This window comes from Gadus morhua, chromosome 6 (genome assembly GCF_902167405.1).
Source record: "Gadus morhua chromosome 6, gadMor3.0, whole genome shotgun sequence".
In the NCBI taxonomy this organism is placed as follows: Eukaryota; Metazoa; Chordata; class Actinopteri; order Gadiformes; family Gadidae; genus Gadus; species Gadus morhua.
Genome location: NC_044053.1, coordinates 5612830 through 5639638, shown reverse-complemented (window position 1 = coordinate 5639638; position 26809 = coordinate 5612830). Strand labels below are relative to the sequence as shown.

The 26809-nt window shown below is 42.0% G+C and overlaps 1 protein-coding gene across 1 annotated transcript in view; it reads left to right on the top strand.

Annotated features, from left to right (window-relative positions):
- LOC115545349 (sialic acid-binding Ig-like lectin 14) overlaps positions 1-17644 on the top strand; it is a 49173-nt gene extending 31529 nt beyond the window's left edge. The window contains exons 7-9 of the mRNA XM_030358395.1: positions 16015-16087; positions 16392-16473; positions 17239-17644. Coding sequence (XP_030214255.1) covers positions 16015-16087; positions 16392-16473; positions 17239-17469 — 386 coding nt within the window. The 3' untranslated portion in view covers positions 17470-17644. The remainder of the gene's footprint in view (positions 1-16014; positions 16088-16391; positions 16474-17238) is intronic.
- Positions 17645-26809: the final 9165 nt, after the last annotated feature.

Genomic DNA, 26809 nt, shown 5'->3' with positions numbered 1-26809 from the left:
GGTCTTACTGTGGTTCAGATGATGCTGAATGCTGGTAATGCTTGGGTCTCCATAGTAACCGCTCTAAATTGGTTTGGTACCCAGGGCTCCCTGATGCACCTCGTTTGACCACCCCCAAGGAGCCGGTGGTGGAGGGGACTCCTGTGGAGCTGGGGTGCTCTGCCCCGTCCTACTGTGACACCCACCCCCCCACTGTGACGTGGACCCCCGCCCTGGGGCTCAGCACCCAGCTCCAGCAGAACGATACCGTGACCTCCACTCTGACCTTCAACGCCTCCCACCTCCACCATGGAAACAAAGTCTCCTGCACTGCGGCCTACTACATACCATCTGGGAACAAAACTGTGACGTCTACAAGATACCAACTCAGTATCTCATGTGAGTCAATGTACTACCTTCTCAATGAAGAGTACATTTTATTATTGGTTAACTTTTTTATATTGATCTTCTCTGTAATATATACCTTTTTTTTCCTTGATCTTAGAAGACAAAGCAGTGGGTTGATAAACAACAACTTTTGATGCTTCTCCTGTTTTTAAATTCATTTACTTCATTTTATTGTATTCAGAACAGTTTTGTTAAATTCACAACATCTGACCAACATGACACCGGAGCTGAGGGCTAGGCTCTGATTGGTGGGTTCTCTCTCAGATGCCCCCAGGAACACCTCTGCTGTCGGCAGCCCGTGTCTTCCAGCCAGAGAGGGAGGCTGCCTGAACCTGACCTGCACCAGTCATGCTAACCCTGCTGTCAGCGAGGTCACCTGGTACCGAATACACGGACAACACATCCCTAAGATCGGGACTGGATCTTCTCTGTCCATCCAGCTGTGGAACGCCAATAACGTTTTCTTCTGTGAGGTCATGAATGACTTTGGTACAGAAAAGTCTAATGTCTACAAGATCGACATTCAAAGTAAGTTGATTCAAAACAGGAAACCACCCTGAGCTTGGTGATGTACCTAAAGGTTTCCTCGATCTAAGACCGAAGACAAAGCAGTGTGTTGATCAATAATTCAAAGTAAGATTGACTCAAAACCAGTGAGCAAATGTAAGGTTATTTTATTCAAACCTGAATATGTTTTTTAGGTACTCATTTCAGTTTTAGTTCTGCTTTTTTGATGACACTGCTTATTGTGAGATCGACATTCAAAGTTAGATTGACTAAAAAACAGGAACGATCCTGAGTTTGGGGATGTAGTGATAACAATCTTTTTTGTTGAACAGGAAGGAAGATGCCTTGCTTGATATTCTCTCTTCTTGTTGTCTTTCCCTGTATTCACAGTTCCTTCACAGATCTTTAATATTCCAGACTTGGTGCTATGCATTGGCAAATCTGCTGTGATATTCGTGGGCATAGTGGGCGTGGTCGTGTGTATTATAAGGTAAGTCTACATAAATTCGTACACATTCACTGTGTCATTTAGCAGCCTACAAGCAGACTGAGGCCATGGGGGACTGAACCCCAGGGGCGCAGTGGAGCGTTGACAGTGTAGAGTGTAATGACGGTTGCCAACTAGGCCTACTCCTCAAGTACCAACTATGTACACTTATTATTCCCTGCTGTTCAATAAATCTGAAAACGTTTAAGGCAAGATATATGCATAATATTTGCAAAACATATATTTTTAATCAATGAGGGCTATTTAAAGAAACCATGAAGAGATTCAGCAGCATTAACAGTGCTGCCAGGTGCTCGTCACGTCGTGTAGCTTCACTGCTGGAGCTTCTGATCTAAAAAGGTTTGTCACACATCAATCGTGTGTGGGACAAATCGCATTATTTACAATAACCTGTGGATTATTATCTATGTAGCAGCGAATCAGAAATAGACAGAGATTCTAATTGTACTATATTTAGCTCCGTTCACCCTATGCATAATACACGGTCTAGTCTGTCCCCCTGGAGCTCATTATTTTTCCGGTTGCATTCCGGTCAACGGGAGTGGGACAGCCCTCTCCCTATAATAGCTCTGCCAGAACCTTTCAACTGGTTACCAAACCCCCTGACCAATAGACCATCCCACCCCCTCTGATATACAGTTTGCTCTACTGTGTATTCTTTTGATTTCAGAACTCGGAAAGTGGGTGAGGAGACGCGGTCCTTTAACGCTGCCACTGTGAAGCGAGCCCCCCCAGACGAGGAGGAGTCCCAGGTAACGTGGATACAAGCTCCACACTGACCTCTGGGATATTTGTGGAGCTCTGTTGTGATTGAAGACCCATTCTGTGTCTCAGGTCGTCTTCGGAAGTGAGGAGGACGACTACGTTAACAGCGGGATACAGATGAACCCGGTTGGGCCGAGAGAGGAGCCGGTTGGACCGAGAGAGGAGGCTGTTCTGAGAGCCGGTTCCCCAGTCTCAACGCACCGTGATGCAGCCTCCTCCCGCCATATAGGCCCTGCAGGCTCCCACCCAGGATGACCGGTCTCTAGGGAGCTCACTGAAGATACTCAGTAAACAGTTCATGATGACCAAGTATTTCCTCCAGGGAGATATTTTCATAGTTAGTATATCGCTTAATAGTTTCACTGTTGATCAAAATAACATCTTGTTTTTCTCTATGTTTTTCTTTCCTTATTTTTTTCTTTTTCTTATTGGTTACGATGAATATAAAGGTGATATCCTATGGTGTTTAGCCTACTTGCTATTATACGGCCCTGGTAAACCCTGAGAACAACGTTTGCCCCTGGTAGGCCTTAGTACCAACGCGTGAACCTGGTAAGCACGAGTTCCCTGGTCGCCCCTGGTAACCACCTGTGTCCATGGTGACCACTAGCATCGCTGCTAAGTTGGTAACCATCAGTGTCAGTGGCGGCCCGCCCTATACGCTCAGTATGCAATTGTGTGGACCAGCTAAGACAATACACATTTAAAGAATTCACTAATTCAAGATCCATTCGGAGGGGTTATGTTGCCCTCTTGTGGTGATTTGCATCCACAGCCCAGGTAGAGAAGGCTTGTAGTTGTCCAGAGTGAATTTTAATGCAATATATACTGTTTCATACATTGTGTGAAACATGACAGCAAATCTATTGCATTTAATGAATGTATTAATTGTAATTCTATCCCTTTGGCTAATTAAACATAGGTCATGTATCTTCTAGGTTTTACAGCAATGTCTAATGTTAATTAAAATGTGTAACCATCTCTTTTAAACAAATGCAGTCTTCTGTTTGTTTTTTGTAAAGTCACAGTTCTCAGCTCAAGGTACGGAGCGGCCCCAAAGAAAGTCTTGCCTAGGGCCCCTAACTGCCTAGAGCCAACACTGACCAGTGTTCCTGGTACCCCACTAGTGTCCCTGGTAACATCTAGATTCCTAGGCAATAACTAGCATACCTTGGGGCCCATGGTACCAACCAGTCTTCCTGATCAGTATTAACCAAGAGAAGTGTTTACAGTATCAAGAGAGAACAATATAAACATTGTTAACAGATGACCGTACCAACAGAAAGCATTTTCGGAAGGGAACAGTATAAACAGGTAGCAATATTAAAAGTATTTGTATTGACAGAGTACATTAATAACAGTATTAAGAGCAGCATCAATAGTATGAACACTGAACACTTTACAGTAACAGAACAGTATTATCTGTGTTCAAGTGGAAATCCTGAAGATTTATTTATTTCACAACATTCATAGTACTGCAAAAGCAATCGATTTCATCAGTCTAAGGCACTATTGTGTTACCTTATTCGGCGATAAATTGTCAAGATTGCCATGGCAAATGTGTTATATGTAACACACCTACTGAACTGCATCATACATTGACCATGATAAGTCATCAGAGATTAAAGGGGACCTATTATGCTTTTCGACATTTATGACCTATAAACGTTGTTATAATGATTGATAGTCATGTTTAACTATAAACAAAAAACGATGTAGATTTTCGGGAAACTCTTCCCCTCATCTGGGCGCTTTCAGCATTCTCTGTCAACAGTCCGTTTCGTCCTTCTCCGCCCCCTCAACCCCTTCCTGCCAACCCAACTCCGTTGTGATTGGTTAGCTTCCTTGAAGCGCGCGCGGGCAGATTTGACCAGGCATAAGGGGGCGTGGCAGGAGTACGTCTACGTAGATGTTTCCCGGAAATGTGAACAAGTGAATCGCAAACGTTGCCCCGAGTGTTTAGCGCTCTGCACAACCACCCCAGACTGTCAGCAGGGAATACGTCGAAATGCATGTACGTCATTATTTGACACTTTAGTATGGTTAAACATTACTATCAATCATTATAACAACATTTATAGGTTATAAAAGTCGAAAAAGCATAATAGGTCCCCTTTTATGCCACTGTGGCAGTGTGTGTGTGTGATGGCTGGTTTAAGCAGCCTCAGCTGGCGGAGTCTGATTGGACTCTGGTGCTGGGTGAGGCTGCACACCTGTTGCACATTGAGTAATCAGTGAGCACAGGTTAGACCAGCCGTCTGCACTCGGCAGCGGAGCACCCTTGCCGTGTTCATTATCACACTTTGTGCAATAAACCATATTTTTAACACCACCACCCTACGTCCTTTGTCTTGAGGAGCCCAAAATAAGTCACCTAGGTGGGGTGGGGCAGCGTCCTAGGTGGATAACATGGACATTTGCTACAGGCAGTATGAACAGGGAAGTATCAACAGTATTAACAGGGATTATTATCAAAAGTGTTAACAGGGCAGTATTAACAGTATTAACAGAGCAGTATTAACAGTATTAACAGAGCAGTATTAACAGTACTAACAGTTGTGCCGACCCTGCGGCTCGAGGAGACTGGGGGCGGGTCCCCTGCTCATGTGTTGGAGGTCGTGGGAGGAGCCAGTGGCTCATTACGGAGAGGTGGAAGCACCTGTGTCATGTGATCTCAGAAGCTGCCATTTTGAATGACGCAGTCCTCAAGCCCTCGACCCCAGTGCACTCGCTTTCCGTTGTGCAGGCTGCTCAACTTCCCGTTTTCTGTTCCATTACCCTGCTTTGTGGACTCTACACCACTACATAACATATATCCATCATCCACTTACTGTGTTACTGATGCTGCTGATCTACACATGTCATTACTTCAATTTAGCGGTCGTCCTTCATTCAATTATGTTAAGTTTTCTCTTTCAATCATCACCCTCTCCAATAGTTTATTACGGCCTAGAGCCGGGTCTAAACACAGTATTAACGGAACAGTATCAACAGTATTAACAGTATTAACAGTATTAACAGAACAGTATCATCAGTATTAACAGTATTAACAAAGAACATTATCAACAGTATCAACAGTGAGAAGAATTAACAGAGAACAGTATCAACGAGATTAACCACAATTTTAAGATTACCACTGAACAGTGTGAACAGCTTCAACAGTGTTTACATTAGTTACAGTATTAACAGATACCAGTATCAATAGTATTAATGGAGAACAGTATTAGCTGCATTAACATAGTTAACATTATTAACAATGATAACAGACCAGTGTTAACGGAGAACAGCAACAACAGTATTAACAGTATTTACTAATCAGTGCAGTATTAATATTGGTTGATGTGGTTTTGTTGAACCTTTAATCTCTAAATATATCTTCTTCCTGTGTGTTGGCTCAGCTCTACGTTATGTCTCTGCTCGTGTACATTTTAATAAGTTCCTCATTCAGTCACCTCACCACGGCGTAGAGAGAAAGATGAAGTAAAGCTTTTACTCTTCAGGAACTTCATATCAAGTCCTTCACCTCTATCACGTAAGTCAACTCTATGTCTGGTTGATAGAACAAAGGAACATAATTACTGATGTATTACACGTCTAATGTCTATTACATGTATTGATGTATATTATTTTTTGTTTTATTCAAGCAATACCTGTTTTAGTTAATGTAAGGGTGTTATCTTTTGTTTTCCTGTTTATATCTCTGTCTAAACTTCTCAAGAGTTTAACATTTCCAAATGTTATCTTTAAAGTTAATACATCACATATGCATAGTTATTATCATTGTTCTTCTTCGAATATTGGTATTATATGATGAAAAATTAGTTTAATTAGTCATGGTAAAAGTGGTAGATTTACTGGTATTTTGAAATAGACATTTCAATAGCATTTAACAATGTCTTATTATTATAAGTGTAGTACTGAATAACTTAAGGGGAGTACGATATTAAGTGTAGTACAGAAGTTAATGAGATTTTTGTATTTCTCCTGATGAAGTTCTGGAGGAGAACATGACTGGATCCTGGAGACTATTTCTGCTCTTTAGTCTCCTGCAAGGTAAACATCTCAACCCTCTCAGTTGAAACCTGTAGTTACCTTCTTAATACCTGTAGCACTGAAGTTCTCCCTGTAGTCTGTTTTTACCCTCTGTAGTACTCTAATAATACCTGTAGTACTTGCTCTGTTAATGCATATATATTAAAAAGTAAGATTTGAAAAAAACTAATTAAAAGCATACCATACAAATCAAACATAATAATGACGATAATAATGATAATAATAATAATAACTAATAACTTAGTAAATAATATAACTTACTAATAATAATTTAATTGATTCAGATAAATTATCTTGTTTTTTAGGAAGTTCAATGTTGCCTTAAAATATATTGTCACAGTTTGTGCATCGATTGAGCCTTTGGATTTGTCAACCTCTTGTTTTAAAGGTGCTGGATGCAACGCTGCAGAATTTAAGGTCCTAGTGCCAGCAAGTGTGATGACACTCAGTGGATCCTGTGTTACCGTTCCTTGTTCCTTCATCTTGAGGGACGGGTATGATGCCTGGCTAAACCCTGGATGTGGAAAATATTGGTATAAAATGACATATCAACCTATAAGTTCTACAACATTCAGGGGGGACCTTACCGCATACAACTGTACCACAACATTCAATAACGTACATGAAGACAATGTTAAATATTATTTTAGAATTCAATGTGATGGAAGTGCCTTAAACTATAATTTTTATGAAAACCCAGTGACCATCAGGATCAAGGGTAAGTGCAATGTGTGTCCGTCTGAAACAAACATCTCTCACAAGTCCTATTAGTCTCACTGTGGTTCAGATTATGCTTGGGTCTCCATAGTAACCGCTCTAAATTGGTTTGGTACCCAGGGCTCCCTGATGCACCTCGTTTGACCCCCCCCAAGGAGCCGGTGGTGGAGGGGACTCCTGTGGAGCTGGGGTGCTCTGCCCCGTCCTACTGTGACACCCACCCCCCCACTGTGACGTGGACCCCCGCCCTGGGGCTCAGCACCCAGCTCCAGCAGGACGACACCGTGACCTCCACTCTGACCTTCAACGCCTCCCTCCTCCACCATGGAAACAATGTCTCCTGCACTGCGGCCTACTACATACCATCTGGGAACAAAACTGTGACGTCTACGAGATACCAACTCAGTATCTCATGTGAGTCAATGTACTACCTTCTCAATGAAGAGTACATTTTATTATTAGGGGTCCAAGCCAACAGGTTGGATCCCTATTGTTTTTGTAAGGATTATTATTAGGGGTCCAAGCCAACAGGTTGGATCCCTATTGTTTTTGTAAGGATTTTTCCTATTATACTTACCTCCCTAAAAGTGGGACCACAGCCCAAACCGTAAATGGTGCCGACACGCCAATTGCATGACTAGATCCAGATCTCTTCGGACTATGCAGACGACCAAATCCAGACCCGCCGGCCCCTAGGTGGCGCTATACCAAGGAATACGCGTTTGGGGCTATAACTCCCACACTGAACCTCCCACATTCAAAACCTTGTACACACAGATTCACTGGAGTCTGCTGCATCTTTTGGCATAGGCCACGCCCATTTGCGTCTAGAATTTTTTTTCGCAAAATCGCGAAAACCGCAAAACTGTTTTTTCGCTACTCCTCCCACATTTCTCGACCAATCAACACCAAACTTTGCACACGGCATCTTCAGACGCACACGCAAAGAAACCCTCAGACAGTTTTTTGATCCGACTTTCGACGACGAAATGGTAGCGTTTTGAATATTGGTTTATTTGCTAAATTAGACGTGGAATATCAAAAATCCAAAGAAATCCAAAATTAGACATCGGATCGAGTCCAAATTTTACACACATGTTGGTGTTAACTTTATCGTCGTTCGATAAAAAATTCGGAAAAATTCGCCATTAGGGGGCGCCATAAACGAGGAAATTGTATATCTTCTACAAAATTTCGCCGCGAAAACGCTACACTGACTTCTCGCTACTCATACCACAGTCAAATCCTTTGTATCCACAGGTTCAGGGTAGCGTTTTGAACACATGCTTCGCGTTGTGCCGGCGAAACGCACATTTCTTGTTATTATACTACCTCCCCGTGAAAGTGGAACTACAGCCCAAACCGTAAATGGTGCACACGCGCCAATTGCATGACTAGATCCAGAATCGGCACCGCTACTCAGATAACAAAATCCAGACACGCCGGCCACTAGGTGGCGCTATACCAAGGAAAGACGCGTTTGGGGCTATAACTCCCACACCGAACCTCCCACAGTCAGAAGAGTTAGACACACAGATTCACTGGAGTCTGCCGCATCTTTTGGCATAGGCCACGCCCATTTGCGTCTAGGAATATTTTTCGCAAAATCGCGAAAACCGCAAAACTGTTTTTTCCCTACTCCTCCCACATTTCTTGACCAATCGACACCAAACTTTGCACACGACATCTTCAGACGCACACGCAAAGAATGCATGAAACACTTTTTTGATGCGACCTTTGACGACGAAACGGTAGCGTTTTGAATATTGGTTTATTAGCTAAATTAGACGTGGAATATCAACTAGAACTGCAAGCAGTTATGCAGGGGTCCAAGAAGTGTGCATTTCGCCGGCACAACGCGACAAGAAATGTGCGTTTCGCCGGCACAACGCGAAGCAAGTATTCAAAACGCTACCGTGAACAACATGTGGATATAAAGGTTTTGACTGTGGGAGCTTCGGTGTGGGAGTTATAGCCTAAAACGCGTTTTCAGAACATTGGCCAAATAGGAGATAGACAATGTCGTAGTTTTCTGGCGCCGCCCTGTGGCGAAATCTTCCAAAGACAATTTTCCTTTGCCAAATAACTCCCGCCCACATTAATAATTCTTGGCCATATTTTCTATATAGACTCGGGTTTGCCCCTTGATGGTTTCCCTTGAGTTTGAAGAACATTCCTTCAGCCAATTAGAAGATATACAATTTCCTCGTTTATTGCGCCCCTAATGGCGAAATTTTCCGAAATTTTTATCGAACGACATTAAGGTTAGCACCAACATGTGTGTAAAATTTGGACTCGATCCGATGTCTAATTTTGGATTTCTTTGGATTTTTGATATTCCACGTCTAATTTAGCTAATATACCAATATTCAAAACGCTACCGTTTCGTCGTCAAAGGTCGCATCAAAAGAGTGTTTCGTGCATTCTTTGCGTGTGCGTCTGAAGATGTCGTGTGCAAAGTTTGGTGTTGATTGGTCGAGAAATGTGGGAGGAGTAGCGAAAAAACAGTTTTGCGGTTTTCGCGATTTTGCGAAAAAAAATTCTAGACGCAAATGGGCGTGGCCTATGCCAAAAGATGCAGCAGACTCCAGTGAATATGTGTGTACAAGGTTTTGAATGTGGGAGGTTCGGTGTGGGAGTTATAGCCCCAAACGCGTCTTTCCTTGGTATAGCGCCACCTAGTGGCCGGCGTGTCTGGATTTTGTTATCTGAGTAGCGGTGCCGGACCTGGATCTAGTCATGCAATTGGCGTGTCGGCACCATTTACGGTTTGGGCTGTGGGCCCACTTTTAGCGCGGGAAGTATAATAATAAAAATCCTTACAAAAACAATAGGGATCCAACCTGTTGGCTTGGACCCCTAAAAATCCAAAGAAATCCAAAATTAGACATCGGATCGAGTCCACATTTTACACACATGTTAGTGCTAACCTTAATGTCGTTCGATAAAAATTTCGGAAAATTTCGCCATTAGGGGGCGCAATAAACGAGGAAATTGTATATCTTCTACAAAATTTCGCAGCGAAAACGCTACACTGACTTCTCGCTACTCCTACCACAGTCAAATCCTTTGTATCCACAGGTTCAGGGTAGCGTTTTGAACACATGCTTCGCTTTGTGCCGGCGAAACGCACATTTCTTGTTTTTATACTTCCCGCCATAGAAGTGGTACCACAGCCCAAACCGTAAATGGTGCACACGCGCCAATTGCATCACTAGATCCAGGTACGGCACCGCTACTCAGATAACCAAATCCAGACACGCCGGCCACTAGGTGGCGCTATACCAAGGACAGACGCGTTTGGGGCTATAACTCCCGCACCGAATCTCCCACATTCAAAAACTTGTACGCACTTATTCACTGGAGTCTGCTGCATCTTTTGGCATAGGCCACGCCCATTTGCGTCTATAATTTTTTTTCGCAAAATCGCGAAAACCGCAAAACTGTATTTTCGCTACTCCTCCCACAATTCTTGACCAATTGACACAAAACTTTGCACACGGCATCTTCAGACCTACACGAAAAGAATTCCTGCATTACTTTTTTGATCCGTCCTTCGACAACGAAACGGTAGCGTTTTGAATATTGGTTTATTAGCTAAATTAGACGTGGAATATCAAAAATCCAAAGAAATCCAAAATTACACATCGGATCGACTCCAAGTTTTACACACATGTTGGTGCTAACCTTAATGTCGTACGATAAAAATTTCGGAAAATTTCGCCATTAGGGGGCACCATAAACGAGGAAATTGTATATCTTCTACAAAATTTCGCCGCGAAAACGCTACACTGACTTCTCGCTACTCCTACCACAGTCAAATCCTTTGTATCCACAGGTTCAGGGTAGCGTTTTGAACACATGCTTCGCGTTGTGCCGGCGAAACGCACATTTCTTGTCGCGTTGTGCCGGCGAAATGCACACTTCTTGGACCCCTGCATAACTGCTTGCAGTTCTAGTTCCTATTATTAGGGGTCCAAGCCAACAGGTTGGATCCCTATTGTTTTTGTAAGGATTTTTCCTATTATACTTACCTCCCTAAAAGTGGGACCACAGCCCAAACCGTAAATGGTGCCGACACGCCAATTGCATGACTAGATCCAGATGTCTTCGGACTATGCAGACGACAAAATCCAGACACGCCGGTCACTAGGTGGCGCTATACCAAGGAATACGCGTTTGGGGCTATAACTCCCACACCGAACCTCCCACATTCAAAACCTTGTACACACAGATTCACTGGAGTCTGCTGCATCTTTTGGCATAGGCCACGCCCATTTGCGTCTAGAATTTTTTTTCGCAAAATCGCGAAAACCGCAAAACAGTTTTCTCGCTACTCCTCCCACATTTCTCGACCAATCAACACCAAACTTTGCACACGGCATCTTCAGACGCACACGCAAAGAAACCCTCGGACAGTTTTTTGATCCGACCTTCGACGACGAAACGGTAGCGTTTTCAATATTGGTTTATTAGCTAAATTTGACGTGGAAAATCAAAAATCCCAAAAAAAACAAAATGAGACATCGGATCGAGTCCACATTTGACACACATGTCGGGGCTAGCCTTAAGGTCGTTCGATAAAAAATTCGGAAAATTTCGCCATTAGGGGGCGCAATAAACGAGGAAATTGTATATCTTCTGCAAAATTTCGCCGCGAAAACGCCACACTGACTTCTCGCTACTCCTACCACAATCAAATCCTTTGTATCCACAGGTTCAGGGTAGCGTTTTGAACACATGCTTCGCGTTGTGCCGGCGAAACGCACATTTCTTGTCGCGTTGTGCCGGCGAAATGCACACTTCTTGGACCCCTGCATAACTGCTTGCAGTTCTAGTTATTATTATTCCCAGCTAGAAGTGGTACCACACCCCAAACCGTAAATGGTGCCGACACGCCAATTGCATGACTAGATCCAGGTCTGTGATGTGTACGCAGACGACAAAATCCAGACACGCCGAACACTAGGTGGCGCTATACCAAGGAATACGCGTTTGGGGCTATAACTCCCACACCGAACCTCCCACATTCAAAACCTTGTACACACAGATTCACTGGAGTCTGCTGCATCTTTTGGCATAGGCCACGCCCATTTGCGTCTAGAATTTTTTTTCGCAAAATCGCGAAAACCGCAAAACAGTTTTTTCCCTACTCCGCCCACATTTCTTGACCAATCGACACCAAACTTTGCACACGACATCGTCAGACGCACACGAAAAGAAAAACTATATACTTTTTTGATCCGACCTTCGACTACGAAACGGTAGCGTTTTGAATATTGCTTTATTAGCTACGTTTTACGTCGATACGCAAAAATCCAAAGAAATCCAAAATGAGACATCGGATCGAGTCCAAATTTTAGACACATGTCGGTGCTACCCTTAATGGCGTTCAATAAAGAATTCGGAATATTTCGCCATTAGGGGGCGCAATAAACGACGAAATTGTATATCTTCTAATTGGCCAAAGGAATGTTCTTCAAACTCAAGGGAAACCATCAAGGGGCAAACCCGAATCTATATAGAAAATATGGCCAAGAATTATTAATGTGGGCGGGAGTTTTTGGCAAAGGAAAATTGTCCTTGGAAAATTTCGCCACAGGGCGGCGCCAAAAAACGACGACATTGTCTATGTCCTATTTGGCCAATGTTCTGAAAACGCGTTTTAGGCTATAACTCCCACACCGAAGCTCCCACAGTCAAAACCTTTATATCCACAGGTTCAGGGTAGCGTTTTGAACACATGCTTCGCGTTGTGCCGGCGAAACGCACATTTCTTGTCGCGTTGTGCCGGCGAAATGCACACTTCTTGGACCCCTGCATAACTGCTTGCAGTTCTAGTTATTATTCTTACCCCCCTAAAAGTGGGACCACAGCCCAAACCGTAAATGGTGCCGACACGCGAATTGCATGACTAGATCCAGATCTCTTCGGACTACGCAGACGACAAAATCCAGACACGCCGAACACTAGGTGGCGCTATACCAAGGGAAAACGCGTTTGGGGCTATAACTCCCACACCGAATCGCCCACATTCAAAAACTTGTACGCACAGATTCACTGGAGTCTGCTGCATCTTTTGGCATAGGCCACGCCCATTTGCGTCCATAATTTTTTTTCGCAAAATCGCGAAAACCGCAAAACAGTTTTTTCCCTACTCCTCCCACATTTCTTGACCAATCGACACCAAACTTTGCACACGACATCTTCAGACGCACACGCAAAGGAATCCTGAGACAGTTTTTTGATTTGACCTTCGACGACGAAACGGTAGCGTTTTGAGTATTGGTTTATGAGCTAAATTAGACGTGGAAAATCAAAAATCCAAAGAAATCCAAAATTAGACATCGGAACAAGTCCAAATTTTACACACATGTTGGTGCTAACCTTAATGTCGTTTGATAAAAATTCCGGAATTTTTCGCCATTAGGGGGCGCAATAAACGAGGAAATTGTATATCTTTTAATTGGCCTGAGGAATGTTCTTCAAACCCGAGGGAAACCATCAAGGGGCAATCCCTAGTCTATATAGAAAATATGGCCAAGAATTATTAATGTGGGCGGGAGTTATTTGGAAAAGGAAAATTGTCTTTGGAAAAATTCGCCACAAGGGGGTGCAAAAAAACGACGACACAATATATCTCCTAATTGGCCAATGGAATGTTCTGAAAACGCGTTTTGGGCTATAACTCCCACACCGAACCTCCCACAGTCAAAACCTTTATATCCACATGTTGTTCACGGTAGCGTTTTGAATACTTGCTTCGCGTTGTGCCGGCGAAACGCACAGTTCTTGTCGCGTTGTGCCGGCGAAATGCACACTTCTTGGACCCCTGCATAACTGCTTGCAGTTCTAGTTTGTTTACTTTTTTATATTGATCTTCTCTGTAATATACCTTTTTTTTACTTGATCTTAGAAGACAAAGCAGTGGGTTGATAAACAAGAACTTTTGATGCTTCTTCTGTTTTACATTTCCTTTACTTTATTTTATTGTATTTGGAACAGTTTTGTTAAATTCACAACATCTGACCAACATGACACCGGAGCTGAGGGCTAGGCTCTGATTGGTGGGTTCTCTCTCAGATGCCCCCAGGAACACCTCTGCTGTCGGCAGCCCGTGTCTTCCAGCCAGAGAGGGAGGCTGCCTCAACCTGACCTGCACCAGTCATGCTAACCCTGCTGTCAACAAGTTCACCTGGTACCGAATACAAGGAGAACACATCCTTAAGATCGGGAGTGGATCTTCTCTGTCCATCCAGCTGTGGAACGCCAATAACGTTTTCTTCTGTGAGGTCCGGAATGACTTTGGCACAGAAAAGTCTGATGTCTTCAAGATTGACATTCAAAGTAAGTTGATTCAAAACAGGAAACCACCCTGAGCTTGGTGATGCATCATAAGGTTTCCTCGATCTAAGACAGAAGACAAAGCAGTGTGTTGATCAATAATTCAAAGTAAGATTGACTCAAAACCATTGAGCAATTGTAAGGTTATTTTATTCAAACCTGATTACGTTTCTTATCTATTCATTTCAGTTTTTGCTTTGCTTTTCTGTTCACTCTGACAGCTTATTGTAAGGTTGACATTCAAAGTAAGATTGACTCAAAACCAGGAACAACCCTGAGTTTGGTGATGTAGTGATAACAATGTTTTTTGTTAAACCGGAAGTAAGATGACTTCTCCAAATTCTCTCTTGATGTTGTCTTCCCCCTTCCATGTATTCACAGCTCCTCCCAGGATCCTGCCCTCTTCAGGCTGTAGCAGAATTGCAGCCTGGGTGCGATGTTCCTGCGACAGCGTGGGCAGACCATCACCGTCTCTGGAGTGGAGGTTGGATGGGAAACTGGTGTTGGGTTCTGAAGACGTGTCTGTTAGCCAGGTCAACCTGGAGAACGCCACGTTGAGGAGCTCCCTCACAATGAGGGCCCCTGCTGGTCTGACAGCCTTGACCTGCCACAGCTCCAACGCTGCCGGGAACACCAGCCAGGAGCTTCCTGTCCCCCGCCTGGATACACAGCCAAACCTGACAGGTCTGACCTCAGGCAGATAAAGGGACCCTATTGCAACACCAGCTGATCAGTCATTACAAGGTCTTTAAAAATACTCCCATCACAAATAGGAGTGATGTAGACTACAGATGATGTATGATAATAATTATAATAATTATATTTATTTATATAGCACTTTTCAAAGTTACAAAGTAATTTACATGGTCATACAAACAAAACAAATTACTAAAAGTAGAATCGATAAAGTAATAATGACAAGCAAGATGAATTAGGAGATATTTGAAATAAGAAAAAAAGCTCAAGTTTGTAGACGCTGTAATGAGAGGGACAGTAATACAACGAGTTACAGTAGTCTAAGCAAGAAGAGATGAGAGTGTTGATAACAGTGTCAAGATTTTAACGGGATAAAAACAATCTAATTTTATAGATAATACGACACTGCGGAAACACAATTCAAAGACTGATATTATCTTGTGGAAAAAGTTGTTAGAAAAGATGACACCAACATTTCTGCATTGGGGTATGATGCAACAGGATACCATGATTGGATACCAGGAAGTGCTCTCTGGCCTGCCCCTATGGTAATGGCATCCATCTGATCTAAGTTTAGCGGAAGAAAGTTTTGGATACACAACAACTTAAAATATTCTGTGTTGTATTCTGACCAGTTGTGTTGCGTTTTATTGTAGTCAAACAAGAAATTGGGCTGGCAGTAGTCTGCATATGAATAGAAACTGATTTGCTGATGAAGGATTTGACCTAGCTGTTAAAAATATATGGAAAATATAAAAGGGCCAAGGACTGAGCCTTGAGGCATTCCGTGTAAGAAAAAATTGAGGGAGTGACTTGTGCATCATAGATCATGGTTCATGAAAGTGAGGTAATAAACAAAATATAGGATGTGTAGATCAACTCCCAGGTCACCTCCCTGATGTACTGCACCAATTGGTAGGTTGGTAAGAAATTTCCTTTTTTTTTAATGGCTTTCGACGACTAATAAGCACAAGGGATTCTTAATATGCCTTGATTGGTCAAATCACAAATTCCTGGTGCCACCTTTTCACACTCAGACCAACTGCCCTGGATAGCTGCTACTGCAGTGCTAGCCGTGGGTCTGCTGTTTGCAACAGTGTGTGCCGTAAGGTACGTGGACTGCTAGCCATTGTTCGTACGAATGTCCATTTCTTCACTGATTATTTAATTATTCTCATTATTCAATACTTAGTTTACAGGCACACCGAGTTCATCATCTGAATTGAAACCACTTTCCCTGTCTGGCAGTGGGATCAATTCAGCTAATCACAATGTCAATCAAAAATGGTCAGCTTCTTCTTCTCCATCCTCTTCTTCTTCTTCTTCTTCTTCTTCTTCTTCTTCTTCTTCTTCTTCTTCTTCTTCTTCTTCTTCTTCTTCTTCTTCTTCTTCTTCCCTACTGTGAACATTCCAGAGCTTGGAAAATGGCCACCCGAACAAGACTTGGCAGTGATGGCCTACTCAACAAAGCTCCACCCAACCAAGGGAACTCCAAGGTAAGCCTCCCCTTATTTATACCCAGGATACCTTATCTGAAAACAATCTGTAACCGGCTGACCCTAACACTATCTTTACCAAGGTAAGCCTAACCTTATCTGTAAACAGGTTACCCTAACCCTATCATTAGCAAGGTAACCATAACCTTATCTGTAAACAGGTTACCCTAACCCTATGTTTACCAAGGTAACCCTAACCTTATCTGTAAACAGGTTACCCTAAACCGACCATATGTTTACCCAGATAATCCTAACCCCATCTTTTTCCCACGGTCAACCTAACTTTATCTGTAAACAGGTTACCCTAACCCTATCGTTAGCAGGGTAACCATAACCTTATCGGTAAACAGGCTACCCTAACCCTATGTTTACCAAGGTAACCCTAACCTTATCTGTAAATGGGTTACCCTAACCCGACCCTATGTTTATACAGGTAACCCTAACCCTATCTTTGTCCCAAGGTCACCCTAAACGTAACCGTTTTTAACCCGGGTAACCAGGGTGTGAGTTACATGTGAGACAGTAGGAGTTGAGCTCCCATAAGTCTGAGCTCCCATGAAATAAGTCAAATGTGTAAAAATGTGTGTCTTTGTGTGTGTGTGTGTGTGTGTGTGTGTGTGTGTGTGTGTGTGTGTGTGTGTGTGTGTGTGTGTGTGTGTGTGTGGGATGTCTTTTTGACATCCCAATCAGTAAATCCATATATATATATATATATATATATATATATATATATATATATATATATAATATCTATATCTCACTCAGGTGTTCTTCAGAAGTGGGGAGGACATCTATGCTAACATTGATACACTGATGAACACGGTCGGACCGAGACAGGATCCTGTTGGAGCAGGAGAAGAGGCTGCTGGACTGGGAGAAGGGGCTGTTGGACTGGGAGAAGGGGCTGTTGGACTGGGAGAAGGGGCTGTTGGACTGGGAGAAGGGGCCGACTGTGATGTGGTGTACACAACAGTGAAATGGAAGAAGAAGTCCTAGAAAAAAGAGATCTGAGCTCCTGGGGAAGAGACCCTCTGGGGCCCAGGGCCCTAGAGGCCCCTACACTTCCTCTGGGGTGGATGAGGGATGAGCTAAGGGCCGGAGGGATGAGTTAAGGACTACATTGATGGGTAAAGGCTAGAGGGATGAGTTAAGGGCTACATTGATGAGTAAAGGCTAGAGGGATGAGTTAAGGGCTACATTGATGGGTAAAGGCTAGAGGGATGAGTTAAGGGCTACATTGATGAGTAAAGGCTAGAGGGATGAGTTAAGGGCTACATTGATGAGTAAAGGCTAGAGGGATGAGTTAAGGGCTACATTGATGGGTAAAGGCTAGAGGGATGAGTTAAGGGCTACAGGGATGAGTTAATGCTAGAGGGCTGAGTTAAGGGCTACAGGGATGAGTTAATGCTAGAGGGCTGAGTTAAGGGCTACATTGATGGGTAAAGGCTAGAGGGAGGAGTTATGGGCTACCTGGATGAGTTAAGGGATGTAGGGATGAGTTAAGGGCTAGAGGGATGAGTACGGGGCTAGACCAGGGGCCATATTCCCAAAGAATCTTAGGGTTAAAAGTTAGGGTTAGTGGCTGATTTAGGAGAAACCCTTAAGAATAATGGGCGTGTCAGTCTTAAATGTTGGACTCCTAATTGATTTAAATTAGAGCAATTCACAAAGTATTATGGACCCAAAAGTAGAACCCAAGTCTAGGAGAGCTTAAAAGTCCTCGAGAGGACTCCTAACTCAGTAAGACCTATTCACAAAGAATCAAAAAATGGCTGCAGCGAGACAAAATGTTTTGGAGATAATAGAGGACTTCGAATTGATAAAGAGATATGGGCGTAAGGGTATCAAACTTGTGGTTGAATTTGTGAATAACACCTCGACATTTAGCAACAGGGAAAATGCAACTTTGCAATGCTGACGATTTAGGAATATCGCTGTTAAGGGAAACGTATAAATATGTCCTCAGTTGTTGTATATATATGTATATATATAGTGTTGATTCTGTACCCAATTCCACAGATTATTGAACCACTGTGGGGAGCTGTGTAAATATGCAGGCTTGCGTCATATGTAAATGAAGGTGCGTTCACATCAAGCACATGTTCAGGATGTATAATGCAGTTCTAAGAGAGCTCGGCCGAGCGTAACATGCATAAATGGTATTGAGAAAATATATCATAAACCATGCCCAAGAGCTAAAGAGTTCACCGCCTCCGTCCCAACTATCTCTCAGAGTGTAGCGTACGGGGAAGCAGCCTTCCTTAACGTCAACAATCGCAACATCAGTGATGGTTAAAACACACAGGGCTGTAAAGCTTAGATCGAGTGGTGACTCTTTGTCGCTGGCGTTGTGGAGTATACGTAGAGCGAATAGTATTCACTTCAGCCTTATGACATATTTATTCACCGTTCAGAAGAGCTTACAGAATACACGACTGGATGCCGCTCAGTCATTCAACAACATCGCTCTAGCTTGACTTGACGCACTCATCTGCTAGAGCGTAGTGACATCATCAAGTTACCGTAAAACATGTAACACATTGTCAACAGGATTATACTGGTCCCCTACTACCACAGTTCATGGAGTAAGGGTGCAATCACATATAAACACTTAACAGGGGAAATGTTACAAATGAATCTATAATCATTCTTATTCATATATTGTATTAAGTTTGTAATCAGCTCAGTAGCAATTGGTCCTGGTACCAGTTGGGCTTTCGCTTGAGTTTCATGTCTTAGGCTTCGCTCTCTTTCATCATGAGAGGAGGACTTGAACAGCAGTGTGGGCTGATTTTAAAGTGTTTGAGTTCTGGACAAATGCTCAATGGATGAAGTTTGCATGGTGCTTTTAATTACCTCCTTGATATAATGCAATTTGCGTGTTTTTATTGTTTGTGTTCTCTCTCTTTAACGTGCATACATTGCATTATCGTGGTCTGCACAAAAGTGTCATCATGTGTGTATTCTGCTAACTGCACTGTCCATAACTATTTGATAGGACTTCATTGTAGCGTATGTAACAGGAAGTTTCGGATGAGTTTCACCGAGACCGCCTGCACTCAACAACCAATCACCATACTGACCGCTAAACTTTTGCCCGAGAATCGACGTAAGGGGGTGTCATTCTTAGTTCACTCTTGTTGATTTATCCTTAGTATGAGTAGGTCTTAGCGGCTTTGTGAATTACTTTAAGAAAAACTCCTACGTAAAAACTTTTAGAGCAAGTTAGGAGCACTCCTAGCGGTAAGATAAAAAGCTTTGTGAATACGGCCCCAGATGTCTAGTAAATCAGAGTTAAAAAAAAGGTTGTGAATAGGTTTTCATTCGAATATTTTTTATATGATTATGATTATTATTATTCTATAGATTGGTTTAACTTTTAAAATATGATTATTATTGACAAGCAAGTCATAAGTCATCAGTGATGCCAGTAATGCGTAACGCGTTACTGTGTTTCCTGGCAGCGCTGTGTGTCAGTGTTAACAGTGAGCTCTCCCCCTGGCCCAGCCTGCGCCTGCTGGCCTCCGAGAAGACTGAGGCATGGCAGCTGCTGGCCACAGGCTGAGCCAGAATAAGCCCCAAAGACGTCACTAGCACCCCCAATCAACAAGAGTGAACTAAGAATGACACCCCCTTACGTCAGACCACTTTTTCCAGTAACGAGTAATCTAACGCGTTACTATTTCCAAACCAGTAATAAAATTAAAATTACTCATCAAAGTCACTGTGCGTTATTATTTTTTTACCGGATCACCGATTGGCGTTGAGAGCGATGGGGTGCTGTGTGTGTGTCTGTCCGTCTGTCTCCCTATTTGTGTGAGAGTGTGTGTGCGTGTGAAGCGTAAGTCTCCAAAGACTTCAATCTATCAGAGGCGAGTGTCTTCCTTGACTCTCCAGAGTCCGCGCAACCAGTTGTTATAGCGGCGGAATTAGTCGCACGGTGCTGCGTGCGTGTTTGTGTGTGTGTTGCGCTGGAGCGGGGGAAGAACATTGTTGACGGGGGGAGGGAGTTAGAATTGGCTAAACTGGTTGCAATTTTTTATTTTGAGGTGGCAGGGGGTGTTGTCGCAGCTAAATGTAACTGATAAAGTAATTTGTAATCTTACTTAGTTACTTTTAAAATCATGTAATCAGTAGAGTAACTAAGTTACTTTTTTAAGGAGTAACTAGTAATCAGTAATCTGATTACTTTTCAAGGTAACTGGCAACACTGTTAGTCATACGTGATATTTTGATTACTTTACAGCAGTGGCGGCTCGTCCATAGAGGGCTGGGGCGCCGACCTGCCTGCCTCTTTTTATTTTTTTTATTTAATAATAATCGTTCTAGCTTTGAAAAATAATCGGTGTTAATTACATGCTAATAATGATTTTACTTAAGAAACAGTTTTTCGCTCTCCAGAATCTCCGGTGCAATTTCGTTGTGTCTTTGAAAGAAGTTCCTTTTAGTCTGCGATCAAATTCAGACAAATTGGCATTAAAAAAAAACAGGACCTCCAAGACCAAACAAGATTAAACAGGTTTATACTAAGTGGAGGATGTCACACACCCGAGGATAACCCTAACCCTAACATATTAGTATGAGATAAAGAGCTGTCTAGCAGGCTGTGAAGAAGCTAACGCAGTGTTCTGCTCCCCCGCCTCCTCTTCCACCCTGACGGCCGCACGGCAGACAGCGCTGCCCGGGTATCGACTGGTGGGACACATTGAGGGGAGATTTGCGGCTATTGAGAGGGTGAACATTGCCACTCAACTCCAGCAAATCCAAGATACTTTGACTGCACTACCTTTGAAATGTCGTAAAGGTTATGAAAGCCCTTGATCCCAATCCTAACAAATACCAAGATGTCGTATTTTCAGCTCATTTTGTATTTCATTTGTGTCTGAAAATACATTGTTTGTGCAATGTTGAGGAACGTGAAATGATTGTATTTCTATGTACCACTTTGATAACTTATTTTACTTTTGTAAGCTTTCACGGTAAGTCAACTAGACTTAATATGCTTCCCCTGTCTTTATGTTGTTTCCGGACATATTTTCTCCTGTTTAGCTAGTTTTCATCATGCAACATAAGATTCATATAAATAATTAACTGTGGAGCTACACCATTTTTTTAGATGGAGTTGCAATCTAGTGGACACAAGAATGATCTCTGTATGAGTTAATCATCCAACAACAAATTAATACTGTCTTGCTTAATGCACCCATTGAATGGGTCACCTCAATCATTATAAGAAAAATAGCCCCACATGAGATTTTTTTTCAGGAGCCGCCACTGGCTGAATATGCAATTGTGTGGACCCGCTATGCCAATTCAATTCCAGATCCATTCTGAAGGGGTTATTCTGCCCTCTGGTGGTGATTTGAATTCATAGCCCAGGCAGAGAATGCTTGTAGTTGTCAGTAGTGAATTTAATGCAATAAATACTTTTTCAGTGTAAAAACGACATTGTGTGAAACATGACAGCAAATCGATAGAAATTCATAAATGTATTAGTTGTTATTCTATCCTGTCGGCAAAATAAACATGTCAAGTTTCTACTAGGTTTTATAGCAATGTTAATTAAAATGTGTAACTATCTTTTTTAAACATTTGCAGTGTTAAGTTTAAAAAGAAAAGTCACAGTTCTCAGCTCAAGGCAAGGTAAGGTGCTGCCCTAAAGAAAGTCTTGCCTAGGCCCCTACTGCCTAGAACCAACAATGACCAGTGTCCCTATTAACAAAGGTAACCATTAGCATAGCTTGGGGCCCTGCAGTCTCCCTGGTTAGAATTAACCAAAAGCAGTATTTACAGTATCAAGAGAGAACAATATAAACAGTTGTTTACATGAAACTAAAGAAAACTGAATTATTGGGTTAGTCCAACTATGATTGGATTATTAAAATGCATGTTTACACCTTAGTCGTTGGATTAAGACCCCTAGATTATTAATGTTTACGGTTAATCTGATTGGAATTGGATTTAATTTTCTGCCCATGCTCAAGATCTTTTCTGGTGGCCGTGAGCCTGAAGTAGAAGGAGATGGTAGTCGTGTTGTTGTCGCCATCGGAAAACGAGAAACGGCGATTTATTTAAAAAGGTTGCGCATAAGATGGTGGAAGCCGTACCAATGTAGCGACCCCCTATAAGTGTATCATCATCGACATGCATTCACTACAAACTATGCTTAGATCTCACCCAAGAAAAGACTGAATTAAAAGTTAATGTTTTTCTAAAGGTTGGTCATCAACGAGGTAGTAAATTAGTATCACCACTAGGTGTCTCTAGCGTACTCATTTGAAGCTTTGAGGTCGAACTACTTTGGTGGTTCATCCGGCTGGGAGTCTTTGACGTTTCATGAGGCATCATCTCGACACCCCTATAGGTACGGTGCCACCTATCGTATATGACATGCTTCGGCCAATGAACCGATTTTTTCGACGCCATGTTTAATCGGACAATTGCAGTTGTCCAATTGAGGACCATAGTAGCACTAGCTTTAATCAAATTAAGCTGTGCATATAAACGTACTAACTTGTTAACAGATGACCTTATCGACAGAAAACATTTTCGGAAGTGAACAGTATAAACTGGGGGAGTACTTTTACCTTCTTGTACTTTGACCCTGGACTGTTTTTCTACTCTTTTTGTAGAGTTTGGGATTACCCTGTTGATTTGTTCGCTATTTCTGGATTGATCTTGTTGCCAACCTTTGCCTGTCTGTTTACCCTGCCTTTTGGATTACCCCTTGGATTTATTGGCAATGTGCTTTGCCTTTTTTGGATTCTGGGACTGAGTTTTTGTGTTTTTTGCTTTTTGGAATTTTTGGACTGAGTTTGTTTTTTGATCTTCTGAGCTTTATTGGATTTGGAACTTTATTTGTCTGAGGAATAAATACCTTAAAACTTATCCTGCTTTGCACTTGAGTCACACTAGCTTTCTGTGTACCATACCCTGACACGCTTGCCATGTTCATTATCACAGTTGTGTAATAAACCATATTTCTAACACCATTCGTACATCCTTTGTCTGAAGGAGCTCTAAATAAGTCACCTAGGTGGGGTGGGGCAGTCACCTAGGTACAGTATAACATGGACATTTGCTACAGGCAGTAAAAACAGCAGGATCAACAGGAGTAACAGAGAATATTAGCAACAGAGCAGTATTAAGTATAGTATAGTATCAACAGTGATTAGTATTAACAGGGAACAGTGTAAACAGAGATTAGCATAAACTGTATTAACAGTATTAACAGATTAGTATTAACTATTAACAGGCAAAAGTATTAACAGATTAGTATCAACAGAGCAGTATTAACAGTGATTAGTATCAACAGTAATAACAGAGCAGTATCAACAGTAATACCAGAGCAGTATCAACAGTATTAACAGAGCAGTATTAACAGAGCAGTATTAATAGTACTAACAGTTGTGCCGACCCTGCGGCTCGAGGAGACTGGGGGCGGGTCCCCTGCTCATGTGTTGGAGGTCGTGGGAGGAGCCAGTGGCTCATTACGGAGAGGTGGAAGCACCTGTGTCATGTGATCTCAGAAGCTGCCATTTTGAATGACGCAGTCTTCAAGCCCTCGACCCCAGTGCACTCGCTTTCCGTTGTGCAGGCTGCTCAACTTCCCGTTTTCTGTTCCATTACCCTGCTTTGTCAACTCTACACCACTACATAACATATATCCATCATCCACTTACTGTGTTACTGATGCTGCTGATCTACACATGTCATTACTTCAATTTAGTGGTCGTCCTTCATTGAATTATGTTAAGTTTACTCTTACAATCATCACCCTCTCCAATTGTTTATTATGGCCTAGAGCCGGGTCTAAACACAGTATTAACAGAACAGTATCAACAGTATTAACAGAACAGTATCAACAGTATTAACAAAGAACATTATCAACAGTATCAACAGTGAGAAGAATTAACAGAGAACTGTATCAACGAGATTAACAGAACAGTATCAACAGTGTTAACAGAGAAAAGTATCATCAGAGAACCGCATGAACAGTGTTAACATTATTAACTAAATGAATAGAAGTCAGTATCAACAGTATTACCAGTGAACAGTGTGAACGGCTTTAACAGTGTTTACAATAGCAACAGTATTAACAGAGACCAGTATCAATAGTATTGATAGAGAACAGTATTAGCTGCATAAACAGCGTTAACATTATTAACAGCAATTAACAGTATTAAGAGTATTAACTAATCAACAGTCATACAGTGCAGTACTAATATTGGTTGATAATGGTTTTGTTGAACCTTTAATCTCTAAATATATATTCTTCCGGTATGTTGGCTCAGCTCTAAGTTATGTCTCTGCTCATGTACATTTTAATAAGTTCCTCATTCATTCACCTCACCACGGCGTAGAGAGAAAGATGAAGTGAAGCTTTTACTCTTCAGGAACTTCATATCAAGTCCTTCACCTCTATCACGTAAGTCAACTCTGTGTCTGGTTTATAGAACAAAGGAACATAATAACTGTTTACATGTACTGATATATATTATTTTTGGTTTTATTCAAGCAATACCTGTTTTAGTTAATGTAAAGATGTTATCTTTTGATGTCCTGTTTATATCCCTGTCTAAACTTCTCAAGAGTTGAATATGTCCAAATGTTACCTTTAAAGGTAATACATCACATATGCATGGTTATTATCATTGTTCTTCTTTGAATATTGGTATTATATGATGGAAAATTAGTTTAATTAGTAAAAGTGGTAGATTTACTGTTATTTTGAAACAGACATTTCTATAGCATTTAATAATGTCTTACTATTATTAGTGTAGTACTGAATACCTTAAGTGTAGTATGATATTAAGTGTAGTACAGAAGTTAATGAGATTTTTGTATTTCTCCTGATGAAGTTCTGGAGGAGAACATGACTGGATTCTGGAGAGTATTTCTGCTCTGTAGTCTCCTGCAAGGTAAACATCTCAACCCTCTCTGATGTTACCTTTAATAGGTACTATATTAATACCTGTAGCACTGAAGTTATCTCTGTAGTACACTCTCTAATACCTTTGATACTCTATTTTTACCCTCTGTAGTACTATAATAATACCTGGAGAACTAGTTCTTTCTTTTGTCATCTGTTAATACCGATAGTACTCCCTTAATACCTGTAGTACCCTCTCTAGTACTCCCTTAATACCTGTAGTACCCTCTCTAGTACTCCCTTAATACCTGTAGTACCCTCTGCAGTCCTCTGTCAATACTTGTAGTACTCACTGTTATCCTCTGTAAGTACCTGTAGTTCTCTTTGTGTTCATCTGTCAATCCCGGTTGTACTCTGCTAATATTTTTTAATTACTCAGTGACTTTAACTTTACATTTAGGACTTCGAATTTTGAAATGCACCATCCAAATCAAACATAATAAATGATGATATTAATAATAATAATAATAAATAACTAATAACTTAGTGACTAATATTACTAATTAATATCAATAGTAGGATATATTATCTTGTTTTGGTAGGAAGTTCAATGTTGCATTTAAATATTTTGTCAGTTTGCATCGATTGAGCCTTTGGATTTGTCAACCTCTTGTTTTAAAGGTGCTGGGTGCAACGCTGCAGAATTTGAGGCCCTAGTGCCAGCAAGTGTGACGACACTCAGTGGATCCTGTGTTACCGTTCCTTGTTCCTTCACCTTGGAGGAGGAGTATAAAGACAAGCTACTTCCTGAATGTATACCAACATGGAAAAAAGATAAAATAACTATCAGTACAACATTCAAGGGAAATCTAACAGCGTACAACTGTACTACAACATTAAATAACGTACTTGAAGACAATGTTCAATATTATTTAAGAATTGACTGTGGAAAGCCATTAAGATATGATTTTTCAGTATACCCAGTGACCATCCAGATCAAGGGTAAGTGCAATGTGTGTCCGTCTGAAACAAACATCTCTCACAAGTCCTATTGGTCTCACTGTGGTTCAGATTATGCTTGGGTCTCCATAGTAACCGCTCTAAATTGGTTTGGTACCCAGGGCTCCCTGATGCACCTCGTTTGACCACCCCCAAGGAGCCGGTGGTGGAGGGGACTCCTGTGGAGCTGGGGTGCTCTGCCCCGTCCTACTGTGACACCCACCCCCCCACTGTGACGTGGACCCCCGCCCTGGGGCTCTGCACCCAGCTCCAGCAGAACGATACCGTGACCTCCACTCTGACCTTCAACGCCTCCCACCTCCACCATGGAAACAATGTCTCCTGCACTGCGGCCTACTACATACCATCTGGGAACAAAACTGTGACGTCTACAAGATACCAACTCAGTATCTCATGTGAGTCAATGTACTACCTTCTCAATGAAGAGTACATTTTATTATTTGT